Source organism: Nannospalax galili, unplaced genomic scaffold (genome assembly GCF_000622305.1).
Source record: "Nannospalax galili isolate Female #2095 unplaced genomic scaffold, S.galili_v1.0 scaffold124, whole genome shotgun sequence".
Classification (NCBI taxonomy): Eukaryota; Metazoa; Chordata; class Mammalia; order Rodentia; family Spalacidae; genus Nannospalax; species Nannospalax galili.
In genome coordinates, this window is record NW_008352485.1 from 248,143 (window position 1) to 273,324 (window position 25,182).

At 35.7% G+C, this 25,182-nt stretch overlaps 1 protein-coding gene and 1 non-coding gene across 9 annotated transcripts in view; both read left to right on the forward strand.

Moving 5' to 3' along the window:
- The window catches only part of Mef2a (myocyte enhancer factor 2A), a 152,391-nt gene that overhangs the window by 78,257 nt on the left and 48,952 nt on the right, over positions 1 to 25,182 (forward strand). For all 8 annotated transcript variants that reach the window (XM_008849518.3, XM_029554313.1, XM_008849517.3 and 5 more), the window contains one exon: positions 9,121 to 9,324. In XM_008849518.3, the coding sequence (XP_008847740.1) occupies positions 9,121 to 9,324 (204 nt within the window). The remainder of the gene's footprint in view (positions 1 to 9,120; positions 9,325 to 25,182) is intronic.
- LOC115067069 lies at positions 4,982 to 5,148 on the forward strand. Its single transcript, XR_003846505.1, has one exon. It is a non-coding gene; the product is annotated as a U1 spliceosomal RNA (small nuclear RNA).

The window sequence follows — 25,182 nt, forward strand, 5'->3', positions numbered from 1 at the left end:
TGTGTGCATGTGCACGTGTGTATGTGGGAGGGGAGGGAAGGGAGGAAGAGAGAAAATTAATATGAGAATATGTGTAGGTCACAGTACACATGTGGAAGTCAGAGGACAGCTTTCAGGAGTCCTCTCCTTCCACCATGGGATCTTGGGAATAAAGTCAGGTTATTTGGTTTTTGCAGTAAACCTGCTGAACCATCAGCAGGTAAACCTGCTGAACCATCTTGTGGGTCTGAGATGTTGAGATCTTTTTTTTTTTTTTCAAACTTGTATTTCATATTATAAATTTTAAAGTATAAATAAGACAAATACTGAAAGATACTTTTAGTTAACTTTCTAGTTAATTGAAAAATTAAATAAGGAAACTTTGTCTCAACACATGTGTGGTGGCATATGCTGTGTTAATTCCAGAACTTGAGAAACTGAGGCAGGAGGGTTGGGTGTTCAAGGCCAGCTTGAGCTACATAGCAAGTTCCAGGAGAGCCTGGGATATGAAATGAGTCCCTGCCTTAAAAAAAAAAAAAAAAAAAAGAAGGAAAGATAGGAAGGAATCTCATCTCCATTTTCAGATTATTGACTAGCAGAGAATTTGAATGATCATACATAGAGTATATTATACTTTCTGTACTTGAGAAATATAACGGACATAGAAGGCTTTAAGAATGTTAAGATCTGTGTGAATTAGTAGAAAATGATTTATTCCTAGACATATAAATACTAAAATGCAAGAAAAACAGCAATAATTGCCTTAGTGAAAATTATTGAACTGGTACATACTTCTTAAAAATTTTGTCACTGTACATACAAAATGAAACAAGTTGAAAATAAATAGAAATGTCTTTGAATTATGTGTGAAAGGCATTTTCTTTATTGCTTCTGTTTAGCATGAAAGTATTATTACTTGTAAAAGGATATTACATTAATCTTATGCCTATGAGAAATAAATTGAAGTGTACACAGTTGATTTCCATCATAGTAGAGATCCTGTTTTGTAGGTAACTAATGCAGTGATTGACTCTAACTCTAAACCATTAGGTAAAGTTCCTAGGAAGAAAAAGTATACAAATTCCAGAAACAATTTAATTTTTTTTGCCGTCTTTTTTTGAGACAGGGTTTCCTTGTAGCCTCAGCTGGCCTAGAACTCACTCTGTAGACCAGGCTGGCCTCGAACTTACAGATATCTGCCTGCTTCTGCCTCCCGAGTGCTGGGATTGAAGTTGAAGGCATGCACCCCCATACCTGGCAAAACTCTTAATTTTTGTTTATTTTTATTTTATGTGTATTGTGTGTTTTGTCTGCATGTATAAAAGTACACGATATGCGTGCAGTGCCCACAGAGGCCAGAAGAAGGCTTTGAATTCCCTGGAGTTTGAGACATTTGTTAGCTGCCAGATGGGTCCTGGGAACCAAAACCAGGTCCTCTTTAAGAGCAGCCAGTCAGTGCTCTTAACCACTGATTCATCTCTACAGCCCCCACCCCAATATTTTAAAAACACCGTGAAGACTTTTTTTAGAAACCATTTCTAAATAGACTTCATTTTTTAAAGAGCTTTCTTTAGGGTCATAGAGCAGAAAAAAAACACCTATCAACTCTTATATTCGCCTGCATGTACTCCTGTCCCTCTGCTAAGTCTCTCCAGCTGCCTGCATTCTGCTTCACAGGAGTATAGTAGATACAGTCAAGGACCCTCCACTTATGCATTATTGTTACCCAAAGTCCATGCTTTACATTAAGGTTCACTTTTGGTGTTGTGTTAATATGTGGGATTTTGAAAAAGCTGTAATGATAGTATTATGAAGAATAATTAAACTGCATAGATCCTCTATGCTTTGCCTATTTGTTTCTCCTTTACCTCCTCTAACTCTTCACTACCACTGATATTCTTACTATCTTCATAGTAAGAATGCTTATATAGCCATTTCAGATAGGCTTCTTTCATGTAGTGTTCTGCGTTTAAGGTTTCTCCATGTTTTTTTAGTGCTGAGTAATATTCCACTATCTAGATGTAGCAGTGTTTATCTATTCACCTATTAAAGCACATCTTACTTAATTCTAACTTTCAGCAATTATGAAATAAAAGTTGATAGAGACATCCCATGTGCATATCTTGAGTGAACAAACTCTTCTCAATAAATATCAAGAAGTGCAGTTGCTGTGTGGTATGGTTAATGAATTTATTTCTTTATGAAACTACCAAACGGTCTTCCAAAGTGATCTAACATTTTGCATTCCCAATAGCAGTGAATGAGTGTCCTGGATCCATATAGTATAATGGTGCTGTCGATGTTCTGGGTTTTCAGAATTTCTCAACTCATACTACGTAGTGCTATCTTAGTGTTGTTTTAGTTTGCAATTCTTTAGTGACAGAGGTTGCAAAAAACTTAATATGCTAATTTTCTATTTGACATCTTCTTTAGTAAGTTGCCTATTTACATATTTTACCTATTTTCTAAAAATTTATTTTTTACATGTATGAATGTTTTGCCTGAATATATGTAAGTCCTACATGGCAAAGTCAAGGCTAGCCTGGGCTACATAGTGAGGCTCCGTATCTTTAAAAACAAAAAAGAAAAAATGAAAAGGGTTGTTCCCAAACCAAAGTTATCTATGAGTCTTATAATTTTTTATATGTCTTTCATATATTTTGAGTTAATTTTTAAGGGGCTTAAGGCCTATAACGGAGTTAATTTTCTTTTTCATAATGTTGTTCCAGTACTTTTAACTTCTTTGTCAAAGACTGGTTCACTGTATTTGTGTGGGTCAGTTTCTGAGCTCTTACTTCTATTCCTTATGTCTTTTAGTATATCCTTAAACTAGTACTACAAAGGTCATCATAAGTTTTAAAGTACTTTGTTCAACTTTTAGCCTCCAGCAATTCTGGAATGATAGTTCATAGTGCTTCTGACACTTTCTTACAAGACTAAGTCTACTCTTAACATACAATCCACCAACTGCATTCCTTGCTATTTAGCCAGAAGAGTTGAAAACTTATGTCCACTCAAAACCTACACATATATGTTTATAGCAGCTTCATTTATAATTGCCAAAAACTGGAAGATTTGAAAGTATCCTTCAGATCATGAGTGGAGAAATAAACTGTGCTGTATCTAGACAATAGACTCTGACTGAGTAGTTTTAGGGCAGAGAAAATACTCAGTGGGATACTGTGAATGTATCATACATGTCATGTACAGGAAGTGAACCTAGTATAAACCCTGGACTTTGAGTGATAATGATATGTCACGTACCACTCTGCTAAGGAATGTTGATAATGGAGGAGGCTGTGCACATGTAGAGACAGAGATTTATGGGAAAATTTTTGTACCTTACTCTTAAAAATTAAAAAAACCCTCTAATTTCAAAAATAAGCTAAGTCCTAAAAGTAAAATGAAGCTTTTCATTTAGAAAGCTTATAAGAGCATTACATTAAATTTATAATTTTTAATTTACTAATTTTGGTGCCACCATTGAACATTAAAAAAAACATAGATTGCTAAAAAGGCTCTTTTTGTATTGTAGTTGGAAGAATAGAGAGGAGATTGTTATAGGCTAAGTTCCTTCATACACCAACTCCTTCCTTCAACTTCTTTCTGATTGGTGACTTTAAAGAGATACTTCTGAATATGTATTTTTGGAAAGAACATAGAGACTGGGGAGATTGAGAGCTCATTGAGTAAAATGCTTTCTACTCAAGCATTAAGACCTGGGTTCAGATTCCCCAGCACCTATGTGAAAAGTCAGGTGTGATAATGCCTATAACCCCAGTGCAGGGAGAGCGGAGACCAGCAGATCCCCAGAACTTGCTGGCCATCCAGTCTAGCCAATAGATGAGCACAGGGTTCAGTTAGAGGAAACCCTGTCTCAAAAACCGAAAGGGCTAGAAAGGTGACTCGGTAGTCAAGAGTTCTTGCTTCTGTTGTAGAGAACATGAGTTTCTAGCACCCATATAGGGCAGCTCACAACTGCCTGTAACTCCAGGTCCAGGGGTCTGACACCCTCTCCTGGCCTTCATGGGCATCCACACACACGTATCATCCACTCATCCACACCCCCCCACACACGCACAAATAAAATTTAAAAATGGTGCTGGGGAGATGGTTCAGTGATGAAGAGTACAGAATTCAGTTCCCAGCACCCATGTTGGGAAGCTCACAACCAGTCAGTCTGGCTCCAGGAGGATCTGACACCCTCTTCTTGTTTTCATAGGCACTGCATTCATGTGCAAATATCCTCCCCTCAACACACAAACGTACACATTATTAAAATAAGTCTTTAAAAGACTAAATCTTAAAAAAAAAAAAAAGGTGGAAGAGTAGAGGAGACTTGGCATCAGCCCTTGTTTCCACATGTGTATACATGTATGCATGTGTACTCACATAAACATGCATATTCACCCACACATACACAAGAAGAGCATCAGACTATTCTCATTACTAAGAGCATTTAAAGAAAGAATATTCTTTAATCATACTCAGTGCCTAATTGGAAGACACATTACTGTCCCAGTTTACTATCTTATTAATATCTCACCGATTTTGAAATTATCTGTGTGGAGTTCAAAATTCCATGGCATCAAGGTACATCAAGTCATAAATAACGCAAATTATACTATTTCAAGATGATACATATTTTAAAATATTTTTGAGATAGTGCATTTTAGTAATAATAGTATAAACTAATAATTGTATAAGACAGTGTCAGAATCCTAAAAATCAGGATGCAGTCTATAATGAAAACTGAAAATTGGTTTGGTGTCATGATATAAAACCTTTGATCTCAGCACTTAGAAGAGGCAGGTAGATCTCTGTGAGTTCCAGGCTAACCATACCTACATAGTGACAAGTAATGACAAGTAATATATAAAGTTAATATAAATGGGAAAGTTTTTCAAAGGCATTTGTAAAACACAGTAAGTTTATTCATGTAAGAATCTCTTAGACAAGTAATAGATATATAATAAAAAAATGATAAAAGATAGGCAGCTTCATGCTTTTACCTGGCAGGGCAGATACCATGGTCAAGAAGGGGGTTTTTCCAAGGTGAATCTCATTCATTGCACTTAAGGTATACTGACCCCTGCAATTTTCCCCAAATATGGGAAATCTAGCTGCATAATATATGGTAGTGGGGGACAGTGTTCGTGCTTTCTCCTATAAGAGGGGGAAAAGGCAGTTTTTATAAAGAAAGGAAATTTCGAATGAAAACAGATGAAAAAGACTGCCAAATTATTACAAATTAGTGTACTTAATATATACTAAAGAGATTTTTATTTTACCTATCATTCTACCTAGAAACTCAGGTTCTCTACAACAGAAGCAAGAACTCTTGACTACCGAGTCACCTTTCTAGCCCTTTTGGTTTTTGAGACAGGGTTTCCTCTAACTGAACCCTGTGCTCATCTATTGGCTAGACTGGATGGCCAGCAAGTTCTGGGGATCTGCTGGTCTCTGCTCTCCCTGCACTGGGGTTATAGGCACTATCACACCTGACTTTTCACATGGGTGCTGGGGAATCTGAACCCAGGTCTTACAATACAGTTGTACGAAGCATTACAGAATTGTTTGAGAACACCTTAGAACTACAGCATTTGACTTGGAGACATATCCATTAGGTGCAGTTCAATGAGTAAGACAAAAAGAGTATTGAGAGTGCCCCTCTCCCTTATTGGTTGATAGTTTTATAAAAAAAGTCATGAAAATCCCTTTACATACAAATATATGCACATGATTATATGATCCCATACAAAAATATGGGAGAAAACAACCAAATAGTTGACTCAGGTTTTGTATAGGTAAGTGCAAGAGAAATTAGGAGACACAAAAGCTATTATAATCCATGCATGCATTTATAAAAAAATTAATATATCCGTATTTATATAATAGAGACTTTTTTTTTTTTGACAGGGCATCCTCAGCCCTAGCCCACCTAGAACTCACTCTGTAGACCAGGCTGGCCTTCATCTCACAGAGATCTGCCTGCCTCTGCCTCTGCCTCCTGAGTGCTGGGATTAAAGGTGTGTGCCACCATGCCTAGCAATAGATTTTTTAAAAGTTTAAATAATAGGAAATGTTTTTAAAGGTAAAGGAAGCAGCAGTTATAGAAAGGTATGTGTGTCTCTTAGTCAGGGACATAGTGAAGTTCCTAAGTTGGAAAGTAGCCATTGTCTAAGGAATATAAAAATACACACGTTTGCACATACTCATGCCAATGTTACTTAATGGCTGCAAGGGAGATGAATGGGGAAAAAAAGTAAGGAGATGAAGAACAAATTATTTCTATTGCGTGGTCAGTGAGTGTGCTATTTTTCACTTCAGTGAGAAACATTAAGCTAAATACTAAGCTCTCACCTAAACAGTTTAATCCTTTCAGTCTGGCAGTTACTTGGCAGTTAGTAGGGTGTTTTAAATGAGGCAGGAAATCCAATAAGATGATTATATGAACAATGTAGATGAGAGATGATGAAATTTAACCTGAATGGTAGTATAGAAAGAAGTGAGATTTAAGGTGCATTTTAGAAGTAGAGTTGACACAATTTACTGATAGAATTGATTCTTAAGATAGGGGTAAAAAATATTCAAAGTTATTTTTGTTTTTGTTATTTGAATGGACACTCTAATACATTTACTGAAATGGAGAAGACTGTGGAAAGATAATGTTTTTCACTCCTAAAATCATAATATAACCACTAGGCAGAAATTGTGAGGTTAAAAGAAGGGAGCCCAAGTTAAAAGCCTACAGACATATATGTGAGATTTGTCCTGTAGTAGTAAGAGAACAGAGGAAGAGAAGGTAGCAGGTAGGCTGAGAAGCAGTGAGTTAAGTTCGTGAACAGCTGTGGTAGAAAATGTTCAGAGAATAAGCTGAACTTTGTCAAATATTACTAAGGTGGAAAGTAAGATAAGAATCAAAGTGATCATTGACTTTGGTCAAATTTAAGGTCACTTATGATAATGCTAGCAAGAGTATAGTCTTGATGGAATCTGGGAACTGGAAGTCTAATTATATAGGTTAAGGAAAAGCTAGGTAGTGTGAGATTGCAGGCAACTCTAGACATTTCTTTCAAACATGTTTGTTCTAAACAGGAAAGGGTTGGACTAGAGTGGCAACATGGAGTTGGAAGAGATTCAAGAGCACGTTTACATGCTCTTAGGATACTTGATTTATTTAGCACAGTGTAATAAACCTTCAAGGAAGAGAAAGGCATCAGTAACAGCAGAGAAGGGAGAGTTAAGAAAGATGGGTGAAGCAGCTAAGTGATGGATTTGGGGATAGAAAGATGAGGTAGTTCTATTTCTAAATGTAATGTTTTCAGAGGAGAATTAAGTTGTAGGAGAGAAGATGGGAAGTAGTTGACTCAGAATCAATTAATGTAAATAAATATCACATTAATGTGATGGATGAAATGTTTGGCATTGTTGCATATAGAGATGTATGGTCTTAGTCGAGAGACGGTAAATAGGCGTGTATGCTTATTTTCGTTAATTGGGGTGTGTTTAGAGTCAGTCTTTGGTTAAGACTGTGTCAGGCAAGTATGTTAATAAGAGAAGGATAAAGGATATATGTATGCTGGGAAGGTGGTGAAAATAGTGATGGGCCATCAAATCTAAAGAGAGAAAAAAGGATGTAAAAATAGATGTAGTTGAGCACCCCTAATTTGGAAAAATTTGAAAATCCCAAATAACCCCAAATTCTGAAACTTTCTGAGTTCTGACATGATGCCACAGAAAATTCCACACCTTAACTCATGTGATTGGTTGTAGTAAAAAAATGTATGTATACTAAAACTGTTGTGTGTAAACCTTCAGGCTATACGATGTATATAAAAACAAATTAATTCTATGTCTAGGCCTAGATCTTATCTTCATGATAATTCATGCAAATATTCCAGAAATCACAAAAACTCAAATGTAAAACACTATTTGGTCCCAAGCATTTTGGATGAGGGTTCCTTGACTGTATCAATAAATTGGTATGGTAAAGAAATTGGAGCACTCAAGTAAATGGTGTCTGGAAAGAAAGCAAAAATAGAAGAACTGGAGAAGCCGCCATCAAAAAGAACTTTGTGAAATTGAGATTTTGATGGTGACTGTGATTATTGATGATATAAAAGTTGAGGTGTGATGCTGGAAGTGATGAGTGTGTGTTGGAGGTTGGGAGATAAAGGAGCTGATCCCAAGGTGTCTGCCAGAATGTTGTACATGGGTGCTGAAGTCACATAGAGGAGCAGAGATGGAAGGAAAAGTAGTTAGGTGATACTGCTTGCAGAAGGGTGACAGGGTTGTGTGTCACTTTGTGCTCACTACCAGGAAGGTTATTAGATGGTATGAGTTCATGCCATATGCTTTAAAATATCTGAAGTTTTAAAGGGGAAGGAGTGAAAAATAGTTGGAAGAGAAAATAGCGAACAAATAGAATTTCTCTTCAAGGGGTCTTGAATATAAGGGATGTTTTAAAATATTTTAAAATCACAAAAATCATTTTGGTCTCAGCAGGTAATTGAGACAGTCTCACTATGTAGCATTAGGTAGAACTTGCTGTGTAGACCAGGGTGGCCTCATGTAAAGAGAACTACCTGCCTCTACCTTCTGAGTGCTGGGATTAAAGGTGTGTGCTACCACACCTGGCTGAGTTAGCAAGTTTTAATTAGAAAAATATTAAAAGAAAGATTTAGGGCATCAGAATTTTGCTGATTCTGAATTTCAGTAGAGAGAGTAAAAAGACTTGGCCAGGAAGAAAAACCTTAAGTTGTATTAAAGACTCTTATTTAGTCATTCAGGGAGTAAAGTTTGGGTGATTTTGGAGTGGGTTTTAGAGTTTCTTATGGTAGCTGTTTAAACTGAACAGTAAGAGGCCACTGGTCAACTGATCTTTGCTTCTTTGCTTTCTGTGGTATAGTCACAACCAAGAGAAAGAGAATACTCTCTTCCAGAGCCCTTAGGCATACAAGATAAATACAGGACAGCAGTCCTATGCCAAAATGGAAGGGAAAGGCTTATGTGGAGCATGAGACTAGGAACCTTTTCCATATTTGAAATCTGGCTCAGTATAAAAGACTAATCTCCAAGTAGCCTTTGTTTCAAATACAACTAAGCTTTTAATAAAAAGATACTCTTTTCTTTGTCTAGGTCACTTTTACAAAGAGAAAGTTTGGATTGATGAAGAAAGCTTATGAACTTAGTGTGCTCTGTGACTGTGAAATAGCACTCATCATCTTTAACAGCTCTAACAAGCTGTTTCAGTATGCCAGCACTGACATGGACAAAGTTCTTCTCAAGTATACAGAATACAACGAGCCTCATGAAAGCAGAACCAACTCAGATATTGTTGAGGTAACACACATAGCTAGTAATGTGTAAAATGCAATTGATAATTCTTTTGTTTGGTGATGTTAACTGTCACATTGCTTTGTACTGTCAAAATTTTGTCTGGCTCATTTCTTAGAATCTGCTGTATGACTCAGTTGTGCTATATAAAACATACCCTGTTTATTCAAACAAAATAAGTTATGCTGTTTTATTTTACCATATAAACCTAACATTTAACCAGTAGAAAGGTTTGTTGTTGTTATTTTTTTAAAGATAAGGTTTCCCTGGAGTCCTAGCTGGCCTACAACTTGGTATGTAGACCAGACTGTCTTTGATCTCACAGAGATCTGCCTGCTTTTGCCTCCTGAGTGCTGCAATTAAAGACATGCATGCCACCGTTCCCGGCCCAGTATAATTTTTAATTGATGACTACTTGCTTTGTTTAAAAATTAATATCTATAATTATATATCTTATATTAGTGACAACTCACTATAAACACTAATCAAAGGGAAGAAAATAACACCTGTTTAGACGAGGAGTCCATGTCCATTTTTGTCTATCCGTACCCCATTTAGTATCGCACAATTTTTGTCAACCTTACTAAGTTATAAACAAAAAAAAAAAATTTTTTTTTTGAGGTGGAGTTTCACTATGTAGCCCAGGATGGCCTCAAACTCGCCAGAGTACTCTCTTCCTCAGCTTTCTGGGGTAAATAGGTATGAGCCACTGAGTCCTTGAATTCTGATGGCATTTTAAGTCCTTTACAAGTACCGTCACAAGTATTTTTATTGTTGTTTACATATAGAGGTTTCTAAAGGGAATGTTTTCATTGCTTGAAAGATGCATATGATTGGCTTAGTTTTATAATATTAGAATCTGTTGAATTAGATATTTCCTTGAGAAAAGGACTGAACCCATGTAAAGAGGGTAGAGAGCTGAGTGTAAGGGGACAGATGCAATCTCAGTTGGGATTTTTCATCCAACAATTGAAATAAAGGTGAAGATTCTGTCACTCTTCTATTGTATAGGAATCTCATTTATTTGCTTTCACAGATGAATATCGTTCTGAAAATGTTATTTTTTTTATTGTGGGTGTTTTGGATTTTGTTTGTTTTGCCTTTTGGGTTCTTTTTTTTGAATAATAATTTTATTTGTTACTGGAAAAATACCTGTTCCTTATATTTAAAAAAAAAAATCACTTTCTAGTTACTGATTGTTTCTAACAAAAAGTTAAAGCACAACATAATTATAGTTCAGAATGATTTCAGTTAACTAATTTACCCAGTTTTTTTGAGTCATTTCCCTTGTACTTGTAGTATGTTTAAAGGTTTTGATTTTGCTTTTGTTATCTTTAGTCACACTTTTTAATGCAGTTATGTTTATGCCATTTGGTAATTATTAGCATTTATGATTTATCTTACAACTTATTTGTAACACAAATTACATGGTAGAGTTTTCCCCTGTTACATATACTTCATAAACACATTTTGTATTTTAATTTTGTAAAATAAATCATCTGGATAAGCTTTGTAAGAGAATTCATAACTAAATTTCCTTGAAATAGAGTATCCCTAATGTGTTTAAAATGGCTTATTTTAAACATCTGTATGTCTACTAAAACTCCACACCTGTAAGGTGATCGAAGAAGTAGAATTGTGAACACGTAGATGTGCTTGCTAGTTTCCTTGAAGAAAGCAGCTGCCCTCTTAACCCTAACTACTCTGCTCTTTCATTGCAGCAGTTGTTGTTCTTGGCCTCTGGAAATTGAGGGTACCTCGTACAACTAAAGCTAACTTCTTTAGAGAATATGAAGAATATAGTCTGGTTTAAGCCTCACAGAATTTTCAGACTACCTCAGTCTTCATCTCTGTTCTGGTCAGCAAAGTGTAAGAGAGTAAATCCAAACATTTTTAGCAGTCTCCTATGTTGCAGTCTGCTTTAATATGGGATTTAAAAGGTTTTGCAGTTCAATTACCCATTGGGATTGATGTTTTCTTTTTAGCGTTTTTTTTTAGACATAAACTAACCATGAAATATACCAATAGTTCTCTGTGAAGTAATAAATTTATAATATGTAGGAGGGACTTTGTGCTATAAACGATGAATTTTTTGTAGTAGGATAAACTATAAGGCTTTATTTGTGGATTTTGTTTTTTGTTTCTTTTGAGATAGGGTCTCATGTATCCTAGTCTTGTCTTCAACTGGCCTTCATCTGGTCTTTAACTGAGAATGACTGATTCTCCTGCCTCTGCCTCCTTAGTGCTGAGGTTACTGGCATGTTCTATCATTCCTAATTTATTGTACTGCTGGGAATCAAACTCAGGGTGTTATGCATGCTAGGCGAACATTTTGCCAAACAGTTATATCCCCAGCCTTCATTGTATATTAAAGTCTTATGAAGTTAATCTTATAACTTATATAAAATAATGGTTGTTAAACTTGTAGGCAGACTTCCTTTCATATATGAAGATGTAGCTGTATCCTCACTAGTAGTGCATATCTGAGGTTTTGGGGTTTTTTTTGTCAGTGGCTGTAGCAACTCACACTACTTTGTAGATGCATCTATAAGGATTACTGTAGAACAAACTAAGTTTGCAGGTTAACAGTAATGGCAGATACCTGGAAAGAGTTCCTAATGGATCAGGCTCTAAGAACTTTACAAGTGTTTCACTTAAAGGTATTTTTAAGACTGCTATTGTAAGTTTTTGTTGTTATTTTCCTTTTTCATCTAGTTTTCTTTCAAGCATTTGTAGTCTGAAGCAACTACTTGGTATTAATTTAGTCATACATCAAAAATATTAGAGGGTCTTCTGTGTGCGGTGGACTGTGTGCTCTACATGGGGGTGTTATTTGGAAATTTCTAATCTGAATCACAAAAGTACCAGTTTTAGGATAAATTACTGAACACATCATATAACTGAAGATTTTATATAAATAAACTACTAAATAGTTGATAATGAAGTTCTGAATTTCTTGACTATCTCATATGAGTGAATAAAGTAGGAATATACAGACAAATGTAAGTAATTTACTTGAGATGTATTCTGTCCTCTTGCCTCCTTGCACGTAAGCCATTTTGAGATTACTATGACAAGAAGGATAGGTTCACTGTACTGTTAACCATACCTGCATATTTGCAGCATAAGAATGAATGTGTATTATGCTGGTGGAGTTAAAGCAAATATGTTCTCTGAGAGTACTATAAAATTGATATGGTGTAGGTTTACCATCCCTAATAAGAAAATCTGAAATGCTTTGTAATTTGAAACACTTCTGGTACCAAGCATTTCAGGTAATGGTAGTTGGTATTTGAATATTGTATTTTTAAACAGTGGATACAGGTGCTCCAGTTTATCTACATTTTAGTTTTATTTAACCCCAGTATTAGAAATATTAGAAACACCATGGGGCTAGAGAGATGGCTCAGCAGTTAAGAACACTGACTGTTCTGCAGAAGACCCAGGTTCAAATTCCAGCACCACATGGCAGCTAACAACTGTCTGTAACTCCATTTCTAGGGGCTCTGACAGCCTCTTCTGTCCTCTGTGGGCATTGCACGACAACGGGTGCACTACATGCAGGCAATACATGCATATACCTAAAATAAAAATAAAATAAATATTAGAAACACCTGTAGAATTGATGTTTTTCTTTCATATTATCTATGTCTTACAACTAGTCCCTTAATATTTTAATTTAAAATAAAAATGCTATTAGAGTTGATAAATTTTAAAAAATTTCTCTTTAGGTTTGTGCTTTTTTTTTTTTTTTTTTTTTTTTTTCTTATCTGGGCATTCAAAATAATGTATGCCGTGGTTGTTAGGCTTATATATCTCCTAAGAGTTAATTCAGATGCCTTCTTAACTTATGTGATTATGTCCCCAGTAGCCTGTAAATTGAAATGAACCTATCTTATTAAGTAATCTAAACTTTTATCTGTTGCTGTAGCTGACAGTATTCAACCAGATAAATGTGCCTCCATACTTCTTGGCTTGTCATTGAAATGAAAAATGATGATGACCAGTGCAGTAAATTAATGGATTGTGTTGCGATGGACATAAGAAAGGAACCCTTATTTAGAGCACAAGGAGATTTTGAGCAGAAGTTACTAGAGAAGAGGAAAGTCAGATTATCTTAAGTTCGTACTTTCAACTAATATGTAGGTAACAATACTTCATTGTTTAATGATGTATCATTTCTTGGTAGGACTACAGTTGCACATGGTAGGTAGCTAAGGAACACTTTCCTGTATTAAATAATTCATATTGCTCTTAAATCTAGATACATGTAGACATAACAAGCACGACGTGTTCAATTATAGTGGTAGCTAGATAGGCATTTGATGCTTAAGTTGCAACAAAATTCATTTTTACAAACATGTATAGTAAAATGTTAGCTTTCTATAAACTTCTCATTCTTAAAACTTCACATCTTATATTTTAGAGGATTATTTAAATAGCAAATAACATGAAAATTATTTTAAATATTAACTTTGTATTAACTGTGAATATAGTTGCATTTAATGTTTTAATTCTTTAGCTCATTACTGTTAATAGGACAACTATTATGCAGAAGTCTTGATTGTAATATAGTGAGTCTGTTGAAATAAAGACAAGAAATTTTGTCATGTTTGTTAGTAATGTCTTTATTATTCATCCAACCATTTTTGGTGTACCAACAGGATACTTAGATATATGCATATTTAACTAAATATGTTGCTTTTATATTCTTCCAATGGTGTAGCTTTATCTCCCTCTTCTTATACTTAATGTGCATAATGCTTTCCTTAATCAGATATATGTGGGGTTTTTCCCACACACTAAACAATGGACCCATTGACTATCCTCTTTATTCAGTTCTGACAGTATCTGCCAGGAGTCAGTGTCAGATCTCATTGGATGAGGAGGGTTCAGGTACATAGTATGTTATGAACTGTACTTCTGACCAGTAACATGGTTGCAAATTGGAATTCTTAACAACCTCTCCCTGGATTTGATTAGTTTGTTAGAGCAGCTCACAGAAGTCAGTGAAACAATTTTGTAGTTCATTATAAAATGTTATAATACAAACAGGATACATATAGCAAGACCTGAAAGGATCACCAATTCAGGAGCCTCCGTGCTTGTGGAGTTGAGTGGCACCAGCCTCATCTCATGTGGATGCATTCACAACCTGAACGTTTTGTTTCTTTATGTCCTTAGTAACAATAATCACAAAGAATATTTTCAAAGACATAACATTGTATCTTCATGCTAATAAAACATAGATACACACCTACAGAAATCCTTTCTCTCTGCTCCTGCTCCTGCTCCTCCTCCTCCTCCTCCTCCTCTTCCTCTTCCTCCTCCTTGCTCTTCAATAAGGTAACATGATTCAGTTATTGCAGCTTAATTCTCCCTCCTCTCACTCTCACTCTCACTCTCACTCTCACTCTCATGTTTTACAGATCAAATTCAGAGCCTTACCATTCTTGGCAGTCACTCTGTCACTGAGGTACTCTCCAAGGCCTACATAGCAGACTTGCCTGGTCATAGAACAAGTAATAGTTTTTAGTATACCCAGGAAATATTATAACCTTATTATAACTAACCTCGTTAGTTTCTTTTTAATAAATTAGGATAAAAAATTTGTCAACTATACATCACCATACTCAGCTGCTCGTACTATTTTTAAGAATAACTGATGTGGCATTGGAGAGCATTCAGTACACCATGTGTATGGCAATTGAGATCATTGTGCTCTCATTTAAGAATGTAGCTAGACGAACCATGGCCATTTGTCTTCTCGTTTTCTTCATACATGCTATTCTCAAATAGATTTTTGCTTATTTGTTTTTATTTTAACCCCAGGAATACCACAACACTTAAAAAAAAGAAAAGTCCATTTGTATCTCATTTGATCTTCACATCCATTTTTGTAAATTCTTTTAGAAGAGATTGGGACTCAAGTTAAATGATCTGCCCATAGTTACATAGTGAGTGAGCAGCATGCCTGAGAACAGTGCCTGACGTAGGGGCCCTGACATCCTCCTCCTTCTTTGTGTCACAGTTTTCAGAATCCAGTGAAGTGCTGAAACATTTTGCCATAAGTAGATTAGTTTTTATACATATCAGTAATATATGGCATTAGCACCTATAGTTGATTTCCTTGATGATGAACAAATAATGATCATTTCAATAAGAATAGGTAACATTTATTAAACATGTGTAGTCTGATACACTTACTTTGTATGTGTGCATGTGTACATGTTTGTGTGCAAGTGTGTGTGGGTGCATGTGCACATGTATATGCATGTGTGTGGAGGCCAGAGATTAATATTGGTGTCTATCTCTGTCTTTCTCTACTTGCTTTTTGAGACAGGGTTTCTTTGCTGAACCTGGAGCTCACTGATTCTGCTAGACATGGTGGCCTGTGAGCTCTGGGGAACCAAGCTGCCCTCTTTATGTCACCCTCACCCCCACCCCTGCAGTGAAGCTACAGATGTGCACTGCTGTGTCTAGCTTTTTTATATTGATTCTGGAAGTACAAACACAGTTCCACATGCTTACATGGCAAGCACTTTGCCCATTGAGCCATCACTCCAACCCCTGGTCTGATACACTCTATTTTATTTATATTACATTAGAATCTTTATTGTTTTCCCCATTACACAATTGAGGAAGTTGAGGCACTGTGATAAATGGAAACATATGGCAACAGTTTAAATTCTGAAACGCATGTATGTGGTTTGTGCGTGCATGTGTGCATGCATGTTCTTCATATATGTGCATGTATATGGATGTGTGTGAGGAGGCCAGAGGTTGACACCAGGTGTTTTTGGTGGCTCTCTGTTTACTAAGTCAAGGTTTCTCAATAAACCTGGAGCTCACCAATTCATTGAACCTAGCAAGCCAGCTTGTTCTGTAGATCCTGTCTCTCCCTCCCCAGAACTGGGTTTATAGACTGGCTTCACACCCAGCCAGTTTTTTCTGTGACTGCTGGAGATCTAAACTACTGTCCTCACGCTTGCAAAGCAAGCACTTTTTTCCAGTGCCATCTCTTCAGTCCCTAAAATCTACTTTTTTTGATTTTTAATTTTTCCTATTTTCAAATTACAAAAGAAATTGGAAATAATACATTAAAGGGAAAATAAAGGATCAGTATAAATGCATCTATCATTTAGAAAATAAAAGCAGATGGCAATAAGTGATTATGCAAGAAATACATTATTTGAAATTAGTGATTCTCAAAACTTGAAGCCCTGAGTAACAGTATTATGTCCCCAGAGAACTTTTACAGAAATGTAGTTTTTTGGGTTTCACCCAGACCTAAATGAGACATTGTTGTATTGAGGCCTAAGAAATCCTGTTTTAACCTATTATAAGTAGAGTTGTAAACCAACAACTTTAAGTTAACTCAGTTTGGGGCAGTGGTTATCTGCTTTCAGACAGTGAATAAGCATGAGTGAGAATTTTAAAAAATCTTTTTCAAAATCGTATACCAATATTGGCATGATTTGCCATTTTATATAAAACTTTATATAAAGTTGATGGGGGCTGGAGAGATGGCTTAACGTTAAGAACATTGGTTGTTCTTGCAGAAGACCCGGTTTCGAATCCCAGCACCCACATGGCAGCTAACAATTGTCCGTAACTCCAGTTCCAGGGGATCCAACAGCGTCTTCTGTCCTCCACGGGCATTGCACGACACAGGTGCACTTACATACATCCAGGCAATACAGACATACACATAAAATAAAAATAATAAAAAATTTTTTAAAAATTTAAAGTTGATTGAATGTTTGATACTGCAGGATGTAGAGCATCTTTGACATTTTTATAGTTGATTGATATTCTGATTTTCTAATCATCAGTACTGTAAATGCTGCATCACATAAATATGCAGTGTAAAAATGGCAGAACTGTGTTTACCATTATTTCATAAATCGTTAGAAATTCTCTCCATTCCCAGGCCCAGGTTTATTGAACAATTTTGCGCGTGTGCATGCGTGCGTGCGTGCATGTGTGTGTATAACAAGTTAACAACTCAAGCAGCAATTTTAAAAATCAAACATTGTAACAATATAATCCAAAGGTATACCAATTTGATATATGCTAAGGAATGGCAATAGGAAAATACTGTGTTTGTTTTCCATAAACTTTACTTTTATAAGAGCAGAAAGCTTTGTATGTATAGTAAAAATGGTAGTCTTAAATGACCACAGAGTTTCAGACAGCATTAGTTTGTGTTGCATGGCATGATCGCACATCCAGTGCAAAGAGTTTGTGTTGTGTGTTCAGAACCAAGGCTGCACTGAAGTTGTGTGATGCAACACAGCTGAGTCCTGCCAGAAACATCTCAGACTTGTTACACATTTGGCTGTTTTGCTTTTGTTTTTTGAGACAATTTGATGTAGCCCAGGTTGGCCTTGAACTTGCTGTGTAGTAGAAGCTAGTCTTGACTTCTGTTCCTCCTGCTTCTACCTTCCAAGTGCTGAGATTACAGGTGTGCATTAACATTCCCCTTAGGTGTTTGATGTTGAATTAATATTTTGGCCATTGCGTGTTCAGAAACCTCTTATTGTTGCCAAAATTTTTGCAAACCCACATTTCATTTGCCCAATGTGGGGCTGTGACCTACAGTTTAAGAAGGCCTTAGATGAGCAAAAAGGAAAGTTGTTAAATAGCTTTTGTTTCCATAGAATCATCTGGTGTGGACCCTGTAGTAATGGAAGGCATGATTCCGCTTAGGTTTTCTAGCTGGCTAACAGTATCCTTAAAGATGCTTTTGGAGCCAGTCATCCCCTCTCCCCCCTGTGTTATAGATGAGGAATGGAACAGACAGGGAGTATTTAAGAGGCTTGCCTAATGTTTTACAGGGCTGCAGTTGGAGTGGCAGGGAAAGGGAAAAAATAATGAGGCATCTGAAGACAAGACAAAGCTTCCCTCCACCTCCAGTCCCCTGCCCTGCTCTTTTATTCCTAGCAGAGCCTGAAGCAGTAGAATGATGATTCACAGGGTGAGGCACACAATCCCTACAGCCTTCCTTCTCTTCCCACATGTTGCTACGTCATCACTTCACACAGCAGTCACCATAGCTCCTGCATTTGCAGTTTTACACTTTTTATTTTGCAGTGTATGTGATATTATTTATCATACAATTACTGGTTTTCATTTGTGTGCTTCTTCTAATAGGAATAAATGCATCTGTAAATGTTGTTTTTCTTAAGGTTGTATTTTTCTCCATGAGAGCCTAATGTTGTTGATATGTAAATGAGAGTTAATAGGGGAATAGTGTGAAATAGATAATTTTGTAACAGAGGTCACATTTCCCTAATTTTTTGTGATTACCATTTGCATGTGTCAGGGAGTGAATATTTTAGTTTTAGCATCAGATAAAATGAACACTGCCCCCCCCAACATCTTTGACCAAAGATGAAAGGGAAGAAGAAGAGTATTGGCAGAATGTTCAGAGAAAAACTTCCTATAGAGGTGACCCCATTGCCAGTCCTTTACCTGATAAGTTTGGAGAAGGAAATAGTGTAGAATAAACTTATTCTAGATCAAGAAGGCAACTTAGGAAAAGACGCTCGGCATAGTTTGTGGGGTTAGGATGAGTGAGTGAAATATAGCTGTAGTTCAGCATTAATAGAGGGGGATAGCTAAGACCTGAGTGGTAAACCGAATCCTCGTGACTCAGGTAAGGTCTTTTTCTTTATCCTGAAGGTTTTACTCAGTACTGAAAGAGCATAAAGAGTGTAACTGCCTAAGTTAAATATCCTGGGCTTCTCAGGTAATAAATTGTATTAGACCCTTTGCAAGAAAGGGTAGAAGAAAAAGGAAGAGAAAAGGAATAAAATACTTAATGTAATATTTCTACATTTTTTACTATTGCACTAATTGTTATACTGTATGCCCAGGCATTGTATTAAGATTCTGGGACTATAGTGCTAGTTGGCAATATTGTTGCCTTTTTCCTAACAAGATGATGTATTGACTGTTTTATTATCTTAATGCTATAATCTTTTTGTTGGAGACACTTCATTGTGGCTTTAAGGCCTGGGAATCCTACGATTGTATCCCTCCAAATATTATTTATTATGATATAAATATTATATTTATAACTAGAAGATCATTTTGCCTCACTGGCAGATATGTCCAAGGCATTGCAAAATGATGTCATCTACAGAATTTACTCTTGAGAATCATGCATTCAAGTTAGGGGAAAAAACAGCAGATAAGCCTCAGTGTTTTAAGTAACTTTATGATTTGTAAGTTTATTTAAGTTTGTATTGGCTACATTCATAACTATCCTTGGCCATATGCAGCCCATAGGCTGTAGATTGGACATGCCCAAGGGCAGCCATATGCCTCCAAAGTAAGAGAGATACAGTCTAAATGATAGTTCGGTTCTCTTACATAAAGGTGGCTAATGCAGACATATATAGTTTTTGGAAGCTGGCACTTTAGACATACAACTTAAAATGAAGGTGACAGTGATACAGTTTTCATACTTATTTTAAATTTGTTTTTGTGGCTCAGTTCTGAGAGGTTATTTAAGGACCTAGAATATATAGGAAGGAAAAATTTGCCTTTTGTTTATATTAGCTTTTTGTAAAACTTAAGCTACATGCTTATGCCTTCTAGAATATACCAAAGGCAAATTAATGCATGTTAGAATTTACTTTTTGTAATTCAATGGAAAACATATTTCTGTTATTGCTTTGCTTTTATAGAAATGTTCTTTTCACATTTTCTGAACTTAAATTGCTATTTCCAGACCCTACCTTGAAAATTCTTTAAAATGTTGATGTTCTGCAAAAAGGAACTTTGTAATAACAGCTAGTGTTTGTAGATGAATTTAGACAAAAATCAGCTTGTTTTTTAAGTCACTAGTGTTCACGAGGGCTTATTGCATAATAGATAGTTAAAATATTTTATTGCTGTTTCTTACATTTGTATAGATGGCATATTTAAATATTTTTATTACTTTGAGGTTAAAACCTGTTTGATAAGATAGTAGAAATAATGTTTTCCAGGAACATTTAGGCATTCTGTGAAGATGTTTCATTTTAAGCTTTTAACCTGTATTTGATCTTTGATTTGCTAGTGATTCAAAGTAAATTTCTGTATTTAACATCCTGGTTAGCTTATATAGCATTTGGCTACAATAATAATAATTTATTGTGTTTACTGTACTTCTTAATAAACTCGGTGTTTAATAGGCCAGAGAGGACAAAAGAGGCTGTTGGATTGCCTGGAACTGGAGTTACGGACAGTTGTTAGCTGCCATGTGGGTGCTGGGATTCAAACCCTGGTCTTCTGCAAGAACAGCCAGTGTTCTTAACTGCTGAGCCATCTCTCCAGCCCCTAACCAGCATTTTTAAACAGTTTATAGTTTTAAAAAATGTTCATCGGAGTAAAAGGCTGCTGTTTTAAAGTTAGAATGGGAAATGGTTTGTTTTCCTTAGTTTCTTTTGGATATAAAGTTGTTTTCATAAAATCTATTGGGTTTTGTTTTATGTGCTCCTGATCACTGATCATATTAATATCTTTGTATGTATGTAGTACTCAGTGGGTATAAATCCCAATATGATAACTATTCATGATCTTAGTAAACATTTCCAAAGCTTTCAGTAACTTATATGAAGTACTGCCATATCACATGGTATCTATAAATCATTGACCAGATATCCTTCACTGTTACAAAATTGAATGTATATTTTAATTATTGAAATATGCTTGACATACTTGAGATCAATCCACTAATCTACTTTGTATGCCACTAAACTTACCTGCTTTGGACATTTCATGTAAATTAAGTTATAGAATGTGTGCTCTTTTGTGACCTCTTTCACTTATGCTGATGCTTAAAGTTCATCTAAATTGCAGCACATATCAGGACTTTACCTATAGCTGAATAATAATGCATCTGCTGCTTTGAAGTTTCTACAAAATGTTTTTGTGTGGGCGTATGTTTTCATTTCCCTTGGATATCTAGCTAGGAGTGGAATTTCCTGGGTTATATGGTAAGTTCTGCTTTTAATTTTTGTAGAGCTGCAAAATTCTGATCTATATCTGACTGAAAAAAAAATATAGTAAAAAATCAACAAAGAACTGCTCTTAGATTTCATGAGAAAAGTGATTCATTTTCCCCTCCTCTTAAAGTTCAGTATTTTCAGGGACAAGTTCTCTATACCATTTTTCCTACTGAAGACAACTAAAAATGCCACATAAATTATTAATTAAAAACTTCTTTAAAGTATTGAAGAGCTCTGAAAGACTATGCCAGACCAAAATCTAAAGGACACTAGGCACATAATGGTGAAGAAGTATTTAAGGCTTTAGCTATCCTAAATCATGTAACCATCTGGATTAAAAAGTTGAAAAGCAGAACTTCAGGACCTGATAGATTCAGATGCAAGAAGAAATTTCTAGGTTTTTGAGTCTAACAAATTGCCCTTCACATCAAGCCTGGGGCCTTAAGAAAATCTACTGCCTTCTCCTATTCCCAAAGGATTGCAAGAAGAATTCTCTAGTGCTGACCAGCTGGGTAAAGAGAAGAAAGAAAGAAGAAGATTTATGTCTGAGAATTTATAAACCCAAGTATCAACATTGGATGGAATTTCAGGCCAAAATTTTATAACAGAAGCCCAAGAAAGCCAGTGCATTAGAGAAACAAATTTATACCCATTTTGAAAAGTGACACTGTGTTCTATGCATCAAACCTCTCCTAATAACCTTTCAAAACTTTGGACTTCCTAGAAAGGTAAAGAAGCACATGAAAGTACAAGACACAAAGCCTGGTATGGTACAAACCTGTAGTGCTTGGGAGATGGAGGTGTGAAGATCAGGAGTTCAAGGCCAGCCTGAGGTACATGAGACCTTGTCTCAAACAAACAAAAAGAATACAAGACATAATCAGCAAACACTGCAATAAGTTGCAGTAGCTGCCTTCCAAATATTTTAGATTATACATAGATAATAGAACAGTTGAACATTATTTAGGAAATAACCAAACAAGTAAGTCTGTAAGAAATAGGAAATTATAAAAATAGTGACAAAGTATTTAGAAAGCATTAAATATTTCTAGACAGCGAAAACTGCAAAAACCAAATTGAAGAACTCAATAGATATTGTGAGAGTGGATTTCCCACAGTTGCAAAGAGTATTTCTGAACTGAATGAGTTCTGTAGAATTCAGTATGAAGAGTTAAAGAGGAAGAAAACTAAATGTTCCAAGAGAGGATTGGGTTACAAGATCTTATATTCTACTTGAAGTTGACATTCCAAAAGAAGATGGGGGGAGATGAGCATGAACATGGGGCAAGGAGTTATTTGAAGTTATAATGACAGAACTTTCCAGAATTGATGAAGGTTCACTGTCTTTAAATAAACTAAAACAGTAAAAAAAAAAAAAAAAAAAAAAAAAAATCTGTATACACTCATATTATAGTAAAAAAAGACATTCCTAAAAATAAAAGATTATTCTCAAAACAGTGCTGACTGATACTGAACAGCAACAAATTAAACCTGAAATCATTGAAATGACATCCTTGGTAGGGAGTAAATATGTAACTTAAATTGCTATATCTAGAGAAAATATCTTCAAGAAAGAAGCAAAACCTGTGAATCGGCTTTGCAACTAAACCAGCTTATGTTTTGGACGAAGCCAAGACCCAGTTTCGACTGGCAGTGTCAAAAATCACAATGGGGGCTGGAGAGATGGTTCAACAGTAAAGAGCTCTTGCAGGAGATTCAGGTTTGGTTCCCAGCACTCACATCGCAGCTAACAGCTGTCTGTAACTCCAGGGGATCACATGCCTTCTTCTGCAGGCATTGTATCACATGGGTGCATTTACATACATGCACTTATACACATAAAAATAATAAAATATGAACCAGAGAGAGGGCCAGGACTTTTTTTTTTTTTTTTTTTTTTTTTTGAGAGACAGAGTCTCACTATGTAGCTCTGGCTTGCCTGGATGGAACTCACCATGCTGGCCTTGAACTCATAGATATCCACCTGCCACTGCCTCTTGAGTGCTGATATTAAATGTGCCACAACCTACACAGCAAGAGCCAGGACTCTTGAAGAATTATTTCCTGGCTTTTCAAAATAAGCCCCATCAATGGAGGTCTATAAAAATTACATTGTCTCTAGAAACAAGCTGAGGCTACCTGGTGGCCTAGTGTACAGTTTCTGGAAAACAACTCCCAGAACTGTTGTAGTTGAAGACCAGAGTAAGAATGATGTATTATTACTCTTCTGAGAATTTTTGCAGTGAGACCTAGAATCAAAGAACTAACACTGTAAAATTCAAAGAAGACAAAGCTAAAGTACTACATACTTCTCACTGAGGAAGATACATATAGGATTGTGGATGAACTGGGGAAGAAATATGAAATGTCTACAACTATGTAGAGAAATTAGTATTCTCTTTTTTTCAGTGGTTAACGTGAGAACAGATCACAATCCTCTGTTTTCCTTTGGTTTGTTGAATAAGGCAGTCTGTTGAACAGCTTAAGGAATACAGTATAATGAAAAGTAGACTAGACAAGAGAAGACTTGGATTATAGTCCCGATGTTGCTATTCACTAGCAATGTGGTAAGCTTGGATATGGGATGAGTGCAATACATCCTTTTTCACTTTAGTAATTCTCCTCTATAAAGGTAGGAGATAACTACAGAATAGCAAAAGTACCCCCATATCATTTCTATTCAACCATTTTAACCTCCTTTTTTAAAAACACATAAAATCTCAGGGTCTCATCTTCAAAGGTTGACTCAGTGGACAATTTCTAGAAAAATACATTTTAACAAAATACAGTCATTAAGAAATAAACAACAAACTTGGTAGTCTCGTCAAGTAAGTCCAGATCATGTCATAAGAAGTGCCCATAGATTTTTAAAGAGGAAGTAGTGCCAATATTTTACGAACTCTTCTAGCAAAAGGGCTTCTTCCCTCATTATAGGAAACTCTTCTTAACTTTGATTATAGAATCAGCCAAGAGAGTTCTGAAAAGTCAGAATTTCTTCAACCCTAAGCAAATATAAAAATTCTAAATAAAATATTAGGCTACTTCTTTGTGTTCACATCTGTTTATTGGAGACATTTTTATTTTCTAGTGAGTTATTTTCTGTACTACTTGGGTATAGCTCTGGAATCTGTATAAACCTTCCTTGTGGTTCGGAATGGCTGTTTACCTGAGTTCTAGTAGAAAGACTGAATGGAAATGATGTATGCTGTGCATCAGGCCTGTGCGGTACTTCCCACATGACCCTCATAGTCTTTCTTCTCTGCTTTCCAACTGACTGAAAAACCCAGAATAAGAGTCTAAAGTCCTGTATATGGAGCCACCAGAGAAGTGACTGGCTGAGAATGGCAAGTGTAGCTCAGCAGAGATGGTGCATCTCCAGCACCGTACCCATTTTCCCCAGAAGAGTATAGGTCTGACTCTCACACAAAGCTTTGTGAGAGTAAGAATATCTTCATTGGACTTTGAATAAGAAACAAATTTTCAGTGTGTAAAGCCACTGAAATTATGAATTTGTTGGTTAAAATCTGTAGCATTATTTATGCTATCTGATTCAGAAGACTGATTTTAAAACTATAGTAATTCAAGTTACTGTGGCATACAGATATTAAATGCTAAACATGGCAGAGGACTAATATCTCAGAAACAGAACTATACATCACAGATCAGAGAGAAAAGAGCAATCTTTTTTTTTGCATTTTGTATATTTTATTTTTTTAAATTATTTATTTAATAACCATATAATTAGAAGAAGCATATCATTACAACACAATTGACATATTCAATAACGGTTTCCTGAGGTAGGATGCATCATTTTCAAAATTGGCTGTAAATTTTTAGGTTTACAGTTGAATTAATATAATTA